The 16,432-nt window shown below is 39.8% G+C and overlaps 1 protein-coding gene across 3 annotated transcripts in view; it reads left to right on the forward strand.

Annotated features, from left to right (window-relative positions):
- The window catches only part of LOC136863128 (7SK snRNA methylphosphate capping enzyme), a 151,014-nt gene that overhangs the window by 93,330 nt on the left and 41,252 nt on the right, over nt 1–16,432 (forward strand). For all 3 annotated transcript variants that reach the window (XM_067139469.2, XM_068225863.1, XM_067139470.2), the window contains 2 exons: nt 315–654; nt 14,461–15,132. In XM_067139469.2, coding sequence (XP_066995570.2) covers nt 317–654; nt 14,461–15,132 — 1,010 coding nt within the window. In that variant the 5' untranslated portion in view covers nt 315–316. The remainder of the gene's footprint in view (nt 1–314; nt 655–14,460; nt 15,133–16,432) is intronic.

Consider the following 16,432-nt stretch of genomic DNA (forward strand, 5'->3'; position numbering starts at 1 on the left):
TGAAAATAAATGAATCGCTATGAGCAGCTAAAGCTTGCTTCACTGCCATCTAGTGGAATGTTTATGCCTGGTGTTGGAAGACATTGAAATTTTAAAACTTGAAAAATCTTCATACCATTCAAATTATTACCACTAAATAAAAAGTTACATAAAATCACAAGCCAGCTTACTTTCTTGTTTAAATTGTAAAACATAAGTAAATAAATAAATGTTTTAATGTTTGTCTTTGATATTTGTAATTACTTTGACAACAAATTTAGTAACATTTAATCTTTGGTGCGTGCAGGTTTTCAATGTTCTATTTTACCTTTCAGAAATGTCTACGACTGATGTAGAGAGACCTATAAAAATTCCAAGTGGAAAAACCGACTCTGATGATGTTTCCAAAGAACCCGAGAGGGCCTCTCAGCGAAGACCCACCATCACTTCCGGGGCTCTTCCAACTAACAATAAGAAAAACAAGAATGAAAATGACAGTCGATCTAAGTTCTCGAGAAAACGCCTTCAAAGCTTTCCGGCTGGTACAGGAAAGTTTTTCCCACCACACAAGAGAAGAAAGAAGGAAGGAATTATTCCACCTACCAAATTTTTGCTTGGTGGAAACATTTATGATCCTCTAAATCTGAATAGCTTGCAAGATGAGGAAATCAATAGGTAAATATGTACTGTAACTTACTTGTTCTTCATGTTAGTGACTGGCAATTGCTGACATTTGATGTGCTTTAATCAGTGGTTTTTATGATTCTCTTGCAGTAAATGCTGCTCTTGTTTGTTTCTCTACATGTTCCAGTACACAAGAACCTTGTTTATGTGGATTAGGTGGGACCGGAATTGATCCGGATTATCGAAAATCTGGATAGTCCGGAAAAAACTAAAAAACAAACAAATACAGTACATGTTATATAATCTGCTAACATAAACTGTACAGTAATACCCTTCTTTCAGTTGTACACAAAAATATAAGAAGACTTTTCTTACATTTACGACTCTGTTTTCTGCACTAAAATAATGTGTGTTTTTTCTGTTTTACATTTGTATAGCGTTTGCGCGCAGCAGGATCACAAAGACGTTTTAGTAACAATAGGTCTGCCGGTGTGGTTTCAGTCTAGGATTCTAAATAAGCCTTCATTTTGTCCAGCTGCATTGCTGCCTCTCCATGAGTCATTGGGTGGTGTGAATAAAAATGAGCACGCACTCTTGACTCACGAATTTAGAGCAGGCACTCGCAATGAGGTGAATAAAAACTGCCTGTCGGAAGCAGTCACTCACAGCAGACATGTGACCTTGAGCACACACTCCAGTCGCTTGAGTAGCAGAGTGGGCGCTCCAGATTTCTGGTGAATAAAGATAAAGCAGGCACTCTTTCTGGTAAACGCCTGCTCATGTTTCCTTGAGCTAACTCAGTAGGTGACTCCAAATGATAGTGTCAAGTTCAATAGCATAGCAGAGGTAATGGTGGTGGTTAATCGGAAAAGAAAAGTATATAAGCTTCGCAGAGAATCATCTCAACTTTATTACAGAGTGTTATAAAGGTCCAGTAAGGAGCATACTGAAGAGCTTCTGTGGCTCAGGCGGCAGCGCGCCGGCCCTTCACCTTTGGGTTCCGTGGTTCAAATCTTGGCCACTCCATTTGGGATTTGTGCTGGACAAAGCAGAGGCGGGACAGGTTTCTCTCCAGGTACACCTGTCATCTTTCATTCCAGCAGCAGCACTCTCCAAAATCATTATATTTCATCTGTCAGTCATTAATCATTGCCCCAGAGGAGTGTGACAGACTTTGTCAGCCGGCACGATTCCTATCCTCACCGCTTCATTCATTCCATTCCTAACCCGGTCAAATGACTGGAAACAGGCTGTGGATTTTCAAGGAGCATGCTGAATGGTTAGCGGAGCATTTCCTTGGGCACTCCAAAGAAACAAGAGGTGGTGCATTAACAAAAAAGGAAAAATTTTAATCTTCTTGCGTTATGTTGGTGACCCTGGGTTTCAGAGTGGAGTTGGTGAAGACATCTCGGAGAACTGTGTCAAAAACATTTTCGCAGGTTTTGACATGAACAGATATGAAAGCAGGTTATTAGATAAAATTCCAACAAATGTTGCTTAGATGCAGGAAGCACGGGTTAAGTGGCAAGAACGTTTGAGCTTCCCTTATGCTGTCAGAACTGTAGACTGTACTCATGTACAAATTCAGAAGCCACATGTTCATGGGAATGACTACATTTACAGAAAAGGCGTCCCTAGCATTAATGTACAGGCCACTTGCAATGGAAAGGAAGAATTCAACCAGTGTAGATGTATCACGGCCTGCCTCTGTCTATGACTCCCAAATTTGGAGAAACTCCGATATTTGCAGAGTTATGACGCCTCTGTAGGAAGTCGAAGGGATGACAACTTCTGCAGATCTTACAACTTTACATCACGCTGACATGGCGACGATAGGATGGGAATGGTGTAGGAGTAGGAAGGGAGCGGCCGTGGCCTTAATTGAGTTACAACATCAGCATTTGCCTAGTGTGAAAATAGGAAACCATGGAAAACCCTCTTCAAGGCTGCTGACAGTGGCGATTGAACCCATTATCTCCCAGATGCAAGCTCACAGCTGCGTGCCCTTAACCGCACGGCCAACTCATCCGGTCCTGCAGACCTGGCTCCTTAAAAATTTCATTCAATCGTCAATATATTATTTTCATCATAATTAATGTTTGTTATTTACGTTATAGGCCTACCATTTTCCTCAATTAATTAATGTCGTAATATTCAGGCTATGATTTCCTACCTTTCAGACGACCGATGGTAGGGTTATTCTCCCCCTGCATCAGATTCATCAGCCGCTTCTCCCATTACTTTATTTAAAGATATGCATTTGTTTCCCGTATGCTTTAATTCTACTTTATATTTCAGTCTTGTTTCCATGTTTTGTAATTTTTTACCAACAGTTGTTAGACGGAAATTCTTCTTTTCCTTCTACCGCTTTCCCCTCCTCCGTGGGGTCCTGGGTGCGAATTGTGTTGCACATGTGGATTTGACCCTGTTTTACGGCCGGATGCTCTTCCTGACGCCAACCCTAGATGGAGGGATGTAATCACTATTGCGTGTTTCTGTGATGGTTGGTAGTGTAGTGTGTTGTGTGAATATGAAGTGGAAAGTGTTGAGACAAACAAAAACACCCAGTCTCCAGGCCAGAAGAATTAATCAGAGGCGATTAAAATCCCCGACCCAGCCGGGACCCTCTGAATCGAAGGCCTCAATGCTGACCATTCAGCCAATCAGACAGTTGTTGGACGGAAATGTTTAAGTTAAATTTTGCGAGTAGTTCACACTGAACTGCATTTATTGCACTTGTTTTCTTGTGCTTCTTATCCGGTAACTGTGACTTTGAAAACATAATTGTATGTTCCTTTAAAATGGAGATAAAAGCGGGCTGGAATTCCACACTGTCGTCGTCTGCCATGTTAAGCATTGAACTATCCGGAAGTCATCGAAGTGTTATCACAGTCTGAGGTGTTATATACATGGCACGTGCACGACCTTGATCAGTGACACTGAGTGGCTGCTCCAGACACTTGAGTGTACGCCGTGTTTCCGCTCTATATTTTTATTCACCGCAAATGCGGAGTGGAAGCTCATCAGCAGGAAGACACTCAGGCACTCAGCGAGCACACGCTCACTCGCTTAGACTCATTTTTATTCACACCACCCATTGTTTCTTCTGATGGAGTGCCAGTTTCATTTTCGAATTCACAATCAGTGAATTAGTAGTGTGTTGTATTCAGAAGAGCGTGGGTTCGAATCCCACCTTGGCCGTCCTGGGAATGGTTTTCCATGATTTCCCATTCCCAATTCCAGGTGAATGCCGGGAAAGTACCTTTGACAGACCGTGGTCGAATTACTTCCAATTCCTGTCCTTGACTGTCCTTGGCGGAAAAGACGTTCAAGAAGAGTCAATCCCATAAAAGATATACTATACAAGTAAAAATACATTTTTATTATTTTCGATCCGGATAAACCGGAGATCTGAATTATTGTGGGCCGGATAAACAAGGTTCTTGTATAGTTGAATTCTTTATTTTGGTTGATAAAATACATAAGCTCCTTTCTAGCACCAGTCATCTTTGCAGGCCAAAGCTGTTGATGGGCTATGAGTTTATTTTTGTTTTGTTTGGTTTTGTATTGGACTGGGTAAGTAATATTGGGTCATTTTAATTTTTGTTTTTGTGCCAGTTTGTCATTACAATATCACAGGAAGAACAATTGAATAGTATTTCAGAAGACTTTGTATTTAAGTCAAGAGTAAGGGTTATTACATAGCTACTCATTTTCCACTTCATAAAGGGAAGAAAAGGTTGAGAGAAAGGCCTGAACACAAAGAGTATAAAAAATAAAATTCATAAATATTTCCCTTAACTTTAGTCTAAAGGCTGTAATAAATATTATCATAAATATCCCCCTTCACTTGTGTTAAAAGGCTATAATAAATGTTATTTCCTATAATCTATCCTCTGTACATTTTTTATATGTCAGATAACAAAACAGTCTGTCTTCGCACTGGACAGGATATAGTGGAAAAAGAAGTGGAATTCTGCAGATGGGCCCTTGTCCAGTCTTCTTGCGAGAGTCATTCTGATCTTATAGTTTGTTGTATATGATTGCATTCAGTTGAGGAAGGCTCCTGGAGGTAGGGATGTGCATGATTGAAGCCTAGCATTGAGTGTGTTGACTCTATAGACTCTGAACACCATGCTTGGTTTGCTTGAAGCCTTGCAGCTCCAAGCTAACCTGTTGCTCGTTCGGGGTCATACGCATGGCGAATCGCGGAAAGATAACATGAATAATACGATACCTGTTGATGTTCATTTTCCTTGTTGCATTTTAAAAGTATTGTGGAATGAAGTATCGTTAACAAAGATGATGAACTTAATGGTATAGTTTAAATAAAGCAAGTCACGTCAGAAAGGGGAGGCATTATCGACCATTGGCATTTAATTTCATGTCTTTGTCAAGATCAGGAAAATGGTAAGCAGATTTAGGCTAAAACCATGAAAGATGAAAACAAATCTAACATGGGTCGAGCCATGAAAATTAACAAAATTTTAACATAGGTAAAACCACTAAAAATAAACACAGAGAATGAAGTCTTAACCAAACCCGCAAGTGTTGACTCCCATACATGCTGATGGTTATAAAGTGTCCAGTATATTAAACCAGGACAATGATCACCACAAATTTTGTCCTGCAAGTCAAGTTACGTGAATGAGCCATAGGAATGATGCCAAAATTATCGTTTGGGCTGTGAATGATACCAGCGTCGTCTTCTTCCATGGCTTTTTCCACATTCCGGTGGAGTCATGGGTGCAGACTGTGTATTATTTGTTGCAAATTGGAGAGATTTTCCACTGTTTGTCATAAATATGTAATATAAGTCCGAATTGGTAACTGTTTAAGAGTATTCTGTCAGAATATATTATTATTATTATTATTATTATTATTATTATTATTATTAACAATAATTAGTAAAATATATGTTGTAAAATATTATTATAGGTATTCAGTGCACTCACTGCTTTTCTTTTCTTTTTATATTATCAGAGTTAATATTGGCAATTTCTGTGAGTATTTTCTGAGTCTATGATTATTATTATTATTATTATTATTATTATTATTATTATTATTATTATTATTATTGTTGTTGTTGTTGTTGTTGTTCACTTGAAAAAACTTTAATAATAATAATAATAATAATAATCATCATCATCATCATCAGTAAAAATTGTTGAAATATTGCACTTCATGCACAATTTATCATCATCACCAAATTGTTACATTAACAATAACAATGACCACCCAAAACAGTATTTCATTAATGTTCTCTAGCTAATAACATTCTCCTTGTTTATTATTTATCGTACCATTTTGCAGAAGTTTCCAGAAATCAGAAGCGGGATATGCAAATGTGCGACTAAAAAGGGGCAGTTTAGATGTGCGGTCGTGAGTGAAATGCATCCCTTGAAAGCAATAGCAAGAGAGTTAAAAATTATGGGTTTTTAGGCTAGCCACAATTGGCTTACATGCGTTTTTGAATGGAGTAACTTCAGCTTTCTTAGGAAAACAAATATTGCACATTTATGGAAATTGCAGCATTTTACGGTTTTACGGATGGACGGTGTGATTTTACGACTTCGCAGACAAAAATTTGAAACGTTAACATTCGATAATCGCCCCACTGCCGTACAATTGATTGTTTGCATGGGTCGAAGGCAAGTCCACGATAGTCGATACCTCATTCTTTGATATGATTGGTATTTTTAACCGTGTGATGTTTGTGTCATCATTGGAATTGAATTTAAAGCCGGGATAACAGTTCTGCCATATGAATTTTCAGTGTCGACAGGCTCTGCTCTGAAAATTCTTTGTTCCGCTCTGTTCGCTTGTTGTGATTTAACCCATATTCTTTGACAACGTGAGTGGTGTTCTTTGTTCACGAAGTTGGCGTTCTTTGAATATTCTGGCCTTTTAAGGTTGACATATTTTAATGAAGTTTTCTAGTTTTTGTGTTATAACTTCGTGCTTCGTAGTTTCCTGTATTCCTTGGACTAATTACATTCGTTCCACATGTGTGTGTGATTTTTTACCATGTGCATATTCCTTGTTCCCAAGGTTGGTTTAAGACTTTGTGCTTTGACATGTTTTAATGAAGTGTTTGACTGCCTTGAGTGTTTATGTAATAATTTTATGTGACGTTAAGTGATCCAGGTTCCCTTCAGTGTGTCAGTAGATATCGAGACATTTGTTCTCGGACATTGTCATACGCTATATTCCTATTGTAGGATTCATGAATAAATCTAACTAGAAACGGTACTTTCTGCTGTTAAATCTGGACCTACCTTTAAGACTTTTGGGATAATGTTATCTACAACAGGTGCTTTGCCAATCTTAATTTGTTTCACTCCTTGTGCAATCTCTTGTCATGTTGGTAGTTCTACCGAGATGTCTGGATCCTCCAAAATGGTTTTTAATCTTCTTCAGTTCTTTTTCCTTATTGAAACTGAGTACTTCTATAAAGTGGTGTCTCTATCTTTCCAATTACTGTGCTTCACATGTCAAAGCTACTGTTTGCATCTCTGACTGATTTCCCCCCCCCTGAAAAGTTCCTCCTAGAAAGCATTCTCGTAATGGCGTGTACTTCTTTGCTGTTACTGACTCTTGCTTCATTTTCTGCTTGTGTTGCCAGCTAGTCTGTAAACACTCATTTCTCTCTCCTCACTTTCTTCTGAAGGGGGGTTATGACTGAAATTTGTGGAATTCGGGTCGAAAATCACTTTTTGAGTTTTGTCTTTAAAACATAGCTCCATCTTTTCTCTATCAGAAAATGTTCATTTCCTTCCAGCGCCGTTTTTAAACCTCCCAGCGGCTATTTAAAGGGAGAGCGCATGGGATTTAATGTCCAGTCCACGCCCTCTTTCTACTGAGACGCCACAGTCTTCGTTATTGTTGAGTTGTTTGTTCGGAGTTTTGAATATTGCGCCAAACATTCCCCTCCGAGGACGACAGACACTCAGCTACGCAGTCTCCTTTCATTTGTTTACTACATAGTCAAAATAAATACTAAAATAAGAGAAATAATTTACTACTCCAACAAAGGGAACTAAAAATGTGTTGTAAAACAAGAGTAGATTTATTTTAGCCACACAAGTGCATTTTCAAGGTTACATATTTTCTCTTCTATCTTTGTTTACATTTTTTAGTATTTATTTACGTCGCGTTGTGGAAGCATGTTCCTGTTTTAATTTGTATACATTTTGCACGAGAAATCTTATTCCTGAGTGATAGTTATTTATCCAGTGAAAAGCAGTACCCTAAGTTCATTTTACTGTGTACATATAGTATGAATATTTTAAATTCAGTGTACATAACGGGCTAGTGCTTTGTTTTGAGTATATTGGTAGTTATATACTGTACATTGTTACGTTGGGCAAACATCCTGTGTTATGATGGATAAAGGGCCCAGAACTTCTTATATGTCAGGAAAGAAACGCCCTTCTAGGAGAAGTCTGGCTGCAAAATTGAGATATTTAGCGAGGAAATGTCAGGAGGTAAAGCCAGGTACAGCTCCATTTAGGCCTAGTTCCTTACTACCTCCAGTTATTACTGTTTCAGAAAGAAAAATAGACTCATTTTCTGATTCTTACCCTACCTCTAAATGTTCTAATATTGCATCTGTAAATTACACCTTAGTAGCCTACATAGTGATGTGTGGAGTGAACTTGTGAAAGAACTGCTATATGGTGAGTGTCGAACCAAATCAATTTTCATTCAATTTAGAGAAAGCCATGGTTTTTCCTCTAAAATTATTGTTAAATGCAGAATTTGTGATTATGTTTCTGCAAATGTATATAGTTCTTCAAGAGTGAAAAGTAATAATTCACAGAGGCCTGCTTTCCATGTGAACAATGCTATGGTTGAGAGGGTCAACGAGGGTTGGAAGAATTTTCAGTTGGTATGGGCATGAACACTTTAGGACCTAGGCCTTTTTCTGCCCATCTGAAACTTTTGATTGATGAGGGAAAATGAATGAGAAAAGAAGTACTTGATATGGCTGCACAAGTTGTACACAGTGCTCATGGAGCTAATTACAATGAATTTTTTTTTTTTTTTTTTTTTTTTTTTTTGCTAGGGGCTTTACGTCGCACCGACACAGATAGATCTTATGGCGACGATGGGATAGGAAAGGCCTAGGAGTTGGAAGGAAGCGGCCGTGGCCTTAATTAAGGTACAGCCCCAGCATTTGCCTGGTGTGAAAATGGGAAACCACGGAAAACCATCTTCAGGGCTGCCGATAGTGGGATTCGAACCTACTATCTCCCGGATGCAAGCTCACAGCCGCGCGCCTCTACGCGCACGGCCAACTCGCCCGGTCAATGAAATATTAGATATTTGTGTATCATATGATGCCAGCTGGCATAAACGTGGTCACGCATCCAACTTTGGAGTAGGGTTTGCTATTGACATTCAGTCTGGCATTGTGCTGGATTACCATGTGCTGTCAAAGTACTGTCAGAAGTGTGTGGTAGCTGAAAGGGACTTGGGGAAACATAGTTCAGAATTTGATATATGGTATAAAGGTCATAACAATTCTAGAAGTGTGAAAAAAATTATTGTGGGTCCTCCAATGCTATGGAAAAAGATATTGGAGAGATTCTGTGGAGGAGATCACTTGCCAACGGGTTCCGCTACACTACCATGTTGTCAGATGGGGATGCTAAGACTCATGCTCATTTAAATCAGATTCAAGTATATGGACCAGGTATCACTATAGTAAAGAAAGAGTGCATTAATCATGTATCGAAAGCCTTGGCACTGCTCTTCGCAATACTGTTAGAGATTGGAAGGCAAAGGGTGAAACACTAGGTGGGCGGAAAGAGGGCAGCTTGACGTAAACCACCATGACCAAGCTTGGGCAGTATTTCAGACATGCTATAGTCAACAACATCCCAGATGTGGCTAAAATGAAGAGGGCAATTTATTCTACACTTAGACATTGCATGTCAACAGATCTCAACCCTCAGCATATAACTTGCCCCAAAGGTGTCGATTCTTGGTGCTTCTTTAATAGACAGCAGGCAGAGGGGAAACCAGTTGACAGTCATAGTCGAATTACTTGCAAGCTTAGGCCATCTGTTGTAACGAAGATTGCACCAGTATATCAGCGACTGGTTTCGGATGAAATTTCGCGACGTTGTTGTGCTGGCAAGACCCAGAATGCCAACGAGTCACTTCACAGTATGGTTTGGTCTAAGTGTCCGAAGGAAGTATTCATTTCAAAGTCATAACTTGAACTAGGTGTACTCAGGGCAGTCTCAGAGTTCAGCATGGGACACTACAAGACAGCTGAGACCCTTCATGCCATCAGGAATTCACTTCTTTCTTCAACCACCCAGTCATTGTGTTAATCACAAGACAACCGTTGTATGGCTCGGGGCAGGAGGAGGAACAGTGACCAACACAAAATGGAGAGAAAACATCACAAACTGGTAAAAATATAACAGAAGAAAAATTAAGGAGGTCTGAAGATGCAAACGTATGCTGCAGGACAGTTCTGAAGTGAGTTGATTTTCTTATGCATTTTTCTCACATTTGTTTTTTTCTCGTGTATTTGTGTCTTAAAAATGCTCCTTGCGACACAATTGTGACCTGAAATTAATGAAACTTGGTGAGTCTACTCTTATATGTGCTAGAATAGGTAGTTATCATAGGTTTTGACATAGACTGGTTTTTTTTCTATTGATTTCATGATGTAGAATTTGGGTCATGCTGTGAATTTAAAAAAATTAAACGAAGATTTCAGAATTTCTGGAAGGAAAACTATAACTCCGATAACAATACGTGGATAACTTTTGTTTCTGTATGCAAGAGCTACATTTCAGCAGTTTTTTAGCTTCATCAGATAAAAACTTCATCGCAAGGGACTTTTCCGCATGAGTGCATTTTAAATGACAAAAATAACAACTTCAGAACCAAGGTACATACACGGCTAAAATTTAGTACAAGGCCTAACTGTATTACAATACATGTGTACATAAAATTTGGTTCCAATAGCATGTAAATTGTAGAAGTTTCAAAATTCAGTCATAACACCTCTTAACCTCCTTGTATTTTGTCATTGTTACTGCTTTCTGGTTTTTGGTTTTGCTGGAATTGAAGAGTGCCTTGCCCACTCTTCGCTTTTGGATTGAGTCCCAAGTGCCATTCGATATCCGTTCTTTCCTCCCTGGTTTTCTGTAGCCCACTATCTCTTCACAGGTGTCAAGAAAGTGTTCCTTGACTGTGTTCCATTTAGTATTTACCTCTTCATCTGGTTGTTCAGCAAGGGCCTCAAATCTGTTTTTCAGTTGTATTTTAAATTCATTTTGGACTTCATGTTTTCCAAATTTTCCTGAGTTGAAATGTTTCATTCATACAGCTGCCTGTTTTACTGGCGCAGCCAACTTCAATCTAATATCAGCAAACACAAGGTGATACTTGCTCCCTACATCTGTTCCACGTTTGTTCCTCACATCCAGGAATGAATGTCTCCATCTTTTACTTATTGCCAAGTGATCGATTTAGTTTTCTGTCCGAAGATCAGTTTGTTTCTTTCTTTGGCGTATAGCTTTTAGAGCCAGAAATGTCTGAGGACATGTTCGGTTTGCCAGGTGCAGGTCTTTTGAGTTGACGCCCTTAGGTGACCTGAGAGTTGTGATGACGATGAAATGATGATGAAGACGACGGCATACACCCAGCCCCCGTGCCAGCGAAATTAACAAACAATGATTAAAATTCCCAACCCTGCCGGGAATTGAACCCAGGACCCCTGTGACCAAAGGCCAGCATACTAACCATTTAGCCATGGATCGATACCGGAGATCAGGTGATACCCTAGAGATCATGTGGTAGTTATGTGTTCCACCTATAACCAGTCCAGAATTACTGCACAGGTCTGTGAATTCTCTGGCCATTATTATTTTCCTTTCCTGTTCCATGTCTACGCATGATAATTTCTCTTCCTTCATTTTACTACCAATTTTTGCATTTAGATCTCCCATTACTACAACAGTGCCTTTCTTCATTATCCCGGCCAGTGTTGATGTCAGCCTATCATAAAACTCTTCCTCCTCCTCCTCTGCTACCTCTATTGGCACATAGCACTACACTATGGTCACTGGTCTAACTTTAGTTCTTATTCGTACAGTAATTATCCTGTGTGATACAGGGTCAATTCCATTATGCTATTTTTTGCTTTCTTTGCGAATAACACACCTACTCCACTTGAATGCTGTTTGTCCTCACCTCTCCATAGCCTGTCCTTTCACTCAACCCAAGTATCTCCAGTTTATACCTTTTCATTTCTGCCATTACTTCTCTGTCTGTCAGTTTCATATATAGTTTACCCCCTGTGGGTGGGGGACGCAAACAAAGAATACACCCATGGTATCCCCTGCCTGTCATAAGAGGCGACGCAAAGGGCGACAAAGAGATAATTGTATTAGAACCATGAAACTACTTGTGATTAGTACCACCATGCAGATAACACCATGGGTCGCTTTCACTTGCGCGTAGTACCAGTATGTTAGGTACCAAGTAGGTTTGTGATTAGTAGCAACAGAGTGCGTTGCCAGCTTCTACAGTACCTCTGATTAGTACCACTTTAGGAGCGACACCATGGCTCTGGCATGCCTATGATTAGTGCCTACTATATGAGGAACACCACAGGATAGTGCGGGTCCTTGTGGTTAGTACACGTATGTGATGAACACCATAGGTTTGCGTTGCCTGTAAATGGCGCCGCAATGTGCGAAACATCATAGGTCTGTATTTCATGTGCGAATTTAATTACCTGTGAGTAGTACCATACTGTGTGGAACGCCTTGTGTGAGTCTACACTACTTTTGATTAGTACCACAACATGACAAATACCATGGTTCTACTTTCCTAGCGATAAGTACCATTATGATTCAGTATGATGCTATAGACGCAGTCCCTTGGTCAGTAATACTATTGTTTCACGTCCGTTTCTGTGAATTGCATAAACTCAGCTTCATGGTCCGTATCGCACTTACACAGATTCACAACTAAGTAAAAGTGGTACCACTTTTAACCAATAAGTTGCCTTAAGCAATTTAGTGTATCGACAAGGTAGAAAATATAAAATACTTAGTTGTGAATCAGTTTCTGTGAATGCGAGACATTGTGGGTTGGATCCACTGATTGTTTTAAATTCATATCCATCCATTCATTCTGCGTCCTCACGTTTTGAATTCTGATCAGTGGAGGATTTTGGACTTTTAATTTGTCATTCCATTTCGTCTCATTTTGTACCATTAGTGGCTGATGTCCTAGATGTTAGGCCCCTTTAAACAACAAGCATCATCATCATCATCATCATATATAGTTTTCACATTCAAGAATATAATTAGTGTCCTGTATTTCATTGCAAAAGTCATCCCCATAAAATCTGGCCAGCGTAAATTTAGTCTGGTTCCTATAATAAGTTTGTTTCAGCAGTGCGAGTTCTTAGCCCATAGCACCCTAATCCAGTGGGTCTGCCTCCTGTCTGTGCTAGACTGCAGAATTTTTCTGTAGGGGTTATCACCCTTAGTCTTTAAAGGCAGTGGTTTCTTCTTTTTTATGCCCATGAGGAAGAGCTGCAAGCTGCCAGGACGACTCCTCTGCCATTGCTGCCGTTCAGGTCTTCACAACAAGAGCCCCCGTTAGCAGTCACTTTTCAGGGTTCCTGTAGGGCCTTGATGGGGCATACGTATTTCCTAGTGTACATCACCCCTGCAGGCAATCCCCTACTTCATGCAATTTGCCCGCCTCCCATGACGTGGATGAGAGTTGGCCATGTGGGAGACGTGGAAGTAATCCTCAAATTTTGTTATTTTTTGCATGTGGTAGTTATATAAACCAGTTGTTGAGAGCACCTTACATAATTAAATCACAGATTATTACAATTGACACCACCCACATGAAAGAAGCTACAAGGGCAGGACAAAAAGTTGTGGCAACATATGCATATATACGATACCATGTATTTTAGAAGCACCATATCTCTACAGGCTATGAATATAATACCCTGAAACGTGTTGCACCCATTGTTTGGAAAGTGCAGGATATCAGTGGCAGTGCTGCATTTATTGATGTCCTCTATGGAGTGCCCTGCTGCTTAAAGTGTGGCATCTCTTATAAGGAAACACCTCCCTTGAAGTGGTATCTTTAGTTTGGGAAACAGATCGTCGCTGGAACTCGTGTCCGATGAATAGGTTGGATGCTCCCAAGACCTCCCATCTCTACTGTGCCAAGAATTTCCTCACAGAAACAGCATTGTGACAATAGGCATTGTCCTGCAGGACAACAGGCATATGAATTTGGAAATGGGGCTGTTTCCTGCACAGTACAGAATGAAGATTTATGTTCAAGAAACCCTCCACATGCAACCTCAATTTTTATTAATTCTCGTTGTTCCACTTTAAAAAAACATCACTTGATGGCAGTCTGGTTTTACACCACAAGTTGATCACTTCGCACTTGTTTGTTTGCGGGATCTGCAGTGGCACAACTAGGTGCATTGCGTAGCTCCACCTCTCCTCTACATGTGATGCCAACAGTGTTACCACTACTTTCTTTCCAGCCCTTGTATGAGGAATTATAATCCAATTAAAGTGTACTGCGAAGTTAGCAGATTGCAGCAACTTGTGGAAAATTTATTTTGTAATGATTCTTTCTTAGTAGTTTCCTTTTCATAACTAGACATTATCATAATATTTTTCTCCTGTTTTTATTATTTATTCCTTACAATTTTAGGCCTCATTGTTCAGGCATTTCAGTGTTTTCTGTAGTAGAGAGAAAAGGAGAATGACTGACCAAATTTTCATCAATCCACCACCTACACAGTATTGTCTTTTATGCATGTTTTGTGTGTTTTAGGGCAATGAATGCTGTTACTCCGAAGTCATCTCCACTGCCGACACCAAAACATCGAAAAGGAGAGATTGAAGTGATTATTCCTCCAAATATAAATGATCCTCTAAATTTAATAGATTGTGATGATGATGTGAAATATGAACAACAGCTTGTGTCTCCTATCAAGAAAGGAAGGAAATCACGACACAAAAAGAAAAAGAGGAATTCTTCTTCAGGTGGATCAACAAAAGACGATGCATTAGACTTTCACAGTGTAGAAGATTTAGTGAACGCTCTCGCCGATGAGGATAAGGATGAAGCGGATAAAGATGTTGTGGAGGAAGCTCCAGCTATAATTAATCCTGTTAGTTCTGAAAGTATGGTTGCAAAAGAAATTGTTAGTATCCCTGAAGCAACTCCCAAGGAGAAAGAAAAGAAACCTCGAAAGTCCCTTGAGGATGTGTTTAAGGAACTGAGGCAAGACAAACGTGTTAGAAAATCAGATGTTAAAGACAAGATAGTGAGTCCTGTTATACCCCAACCTGGGTCTTGGAAGAGACAGCCTCATGGATACAGTTCAGTTCCTGTTGGCCGTTATAATAGGTACCGTTCTGGCAGCTCGCGACCACAGAAGCCACAAGAAACACCAAAGTTTCAAGCTAAGAATGCAAGGTTTCAGTATGGAAATTACATAAGGTTAGTATATGATGAAAGTTTGTGGAAATTCTGCATGTTTATTGTGTATATGTTTGATGTTCATGCAGCTGAACAAGAGGATATCTTTTGCAATCTTATTACTACAGGATTTTTTGTTACTGAAAATATTGAGATACCAGATTTCATCAAGCCTTATAGCTCTCTCTTGGGATCAGTAACAGTGTTGGCCTCTGCATCCTGAAAGAGTTGCTTCAGACTTGGACTGTTTTTTTTTTTTTTTTTTTGTTTTTTTTTTTTCACCCCATGTCATGTGACATCAGCTTGTGGGGAATCTCTGGTGACAGATTTCAGTATTTACGCGACAAAGTTAGGAACTCATCAATAAGGCGACAAACAGACCAGTTTCTCTGCCATTTGGTAGAGTAAATTGGAACATTGAAATGGACACTCATGCAGCGTAAATGATGTTAGATGATGATTATTATGATGCAGGGTCTGAACAGCTGTTTGTCTCTTCTATCTTGAAGCGAAGTAATGGGTTGATAATGGGAGATACCTCTTAGTCTTTTATCAAGTACTGGTTGTAAACAGAACAGAATGCAGTTCCTATTAAGACTGCACCCACTAGCTCTAAGACCATTCAGGGTTTTTAAAAAATTATTATTATTATTATTATTATTATTATTATTATTATTATTATTATTATTATTATTATTATTATTATATCAGTGGTAGAGTGTCTGCATCTGGATCCCAAGATAGCATGTTCAAACCTGGCAGAGGTGGTCGGATTTTTGAAGGGCGGTAAAAAATCCATTCATCTCTCCATGTCGTACGAGGTTGGCATGTAAAATATGTTCAACCGACAAAATTAATAAAAACTTGGCCGTAAACACCAAACAGAGATTCGGTGTACTCTACTATCTAGTAGGCCTAGATTACAACCAAACCAAACCCCATGGCACTACAGCCCTTGAAGGGCCTTGGCCTACCAAGCGACCGCTGCTCAGCCCGAAGGCCTGCAGATTACAAGGTGTCATGTGATCACCACGACGAATCCTCTCTGTTGTTATTCTTGGCTTTCTAGATAGGGGCCACTATCTCATCGTCAGATAGCTCCTCAATTCTAATCACATAGGCTGAGTGGACCTCGAACCAGCCCTCAGGTCCAGGTAAAAATTCCTGACCTGGCCGGGAATCGAACCCGGGGCCTCCGGGTAAGAGGCAGGCATGCTACCCCTACACCACGGGGCCGGCCTAGATTAAAACAGAATGACGAAATTGACAAGCAGGCAGCCAGGTGGCATCAAATTAAAATGCTTGCACGCAGTATCTGTGG

This window comes from Anabrus simplex, chromosome 2 (assembly GCF_040414725.1).
Source record: "Anabrus simplex isolate iqAnaSimp1 chromosome 2, ASM4041472v1, whole genome shotgun sequence".
Lineage (NCBI taxonomy): Eukaryota > Metazoa > Arthropoda > Insecta > Orthoptera > Tettigoniidae > Anabrus > Anabrus simplex.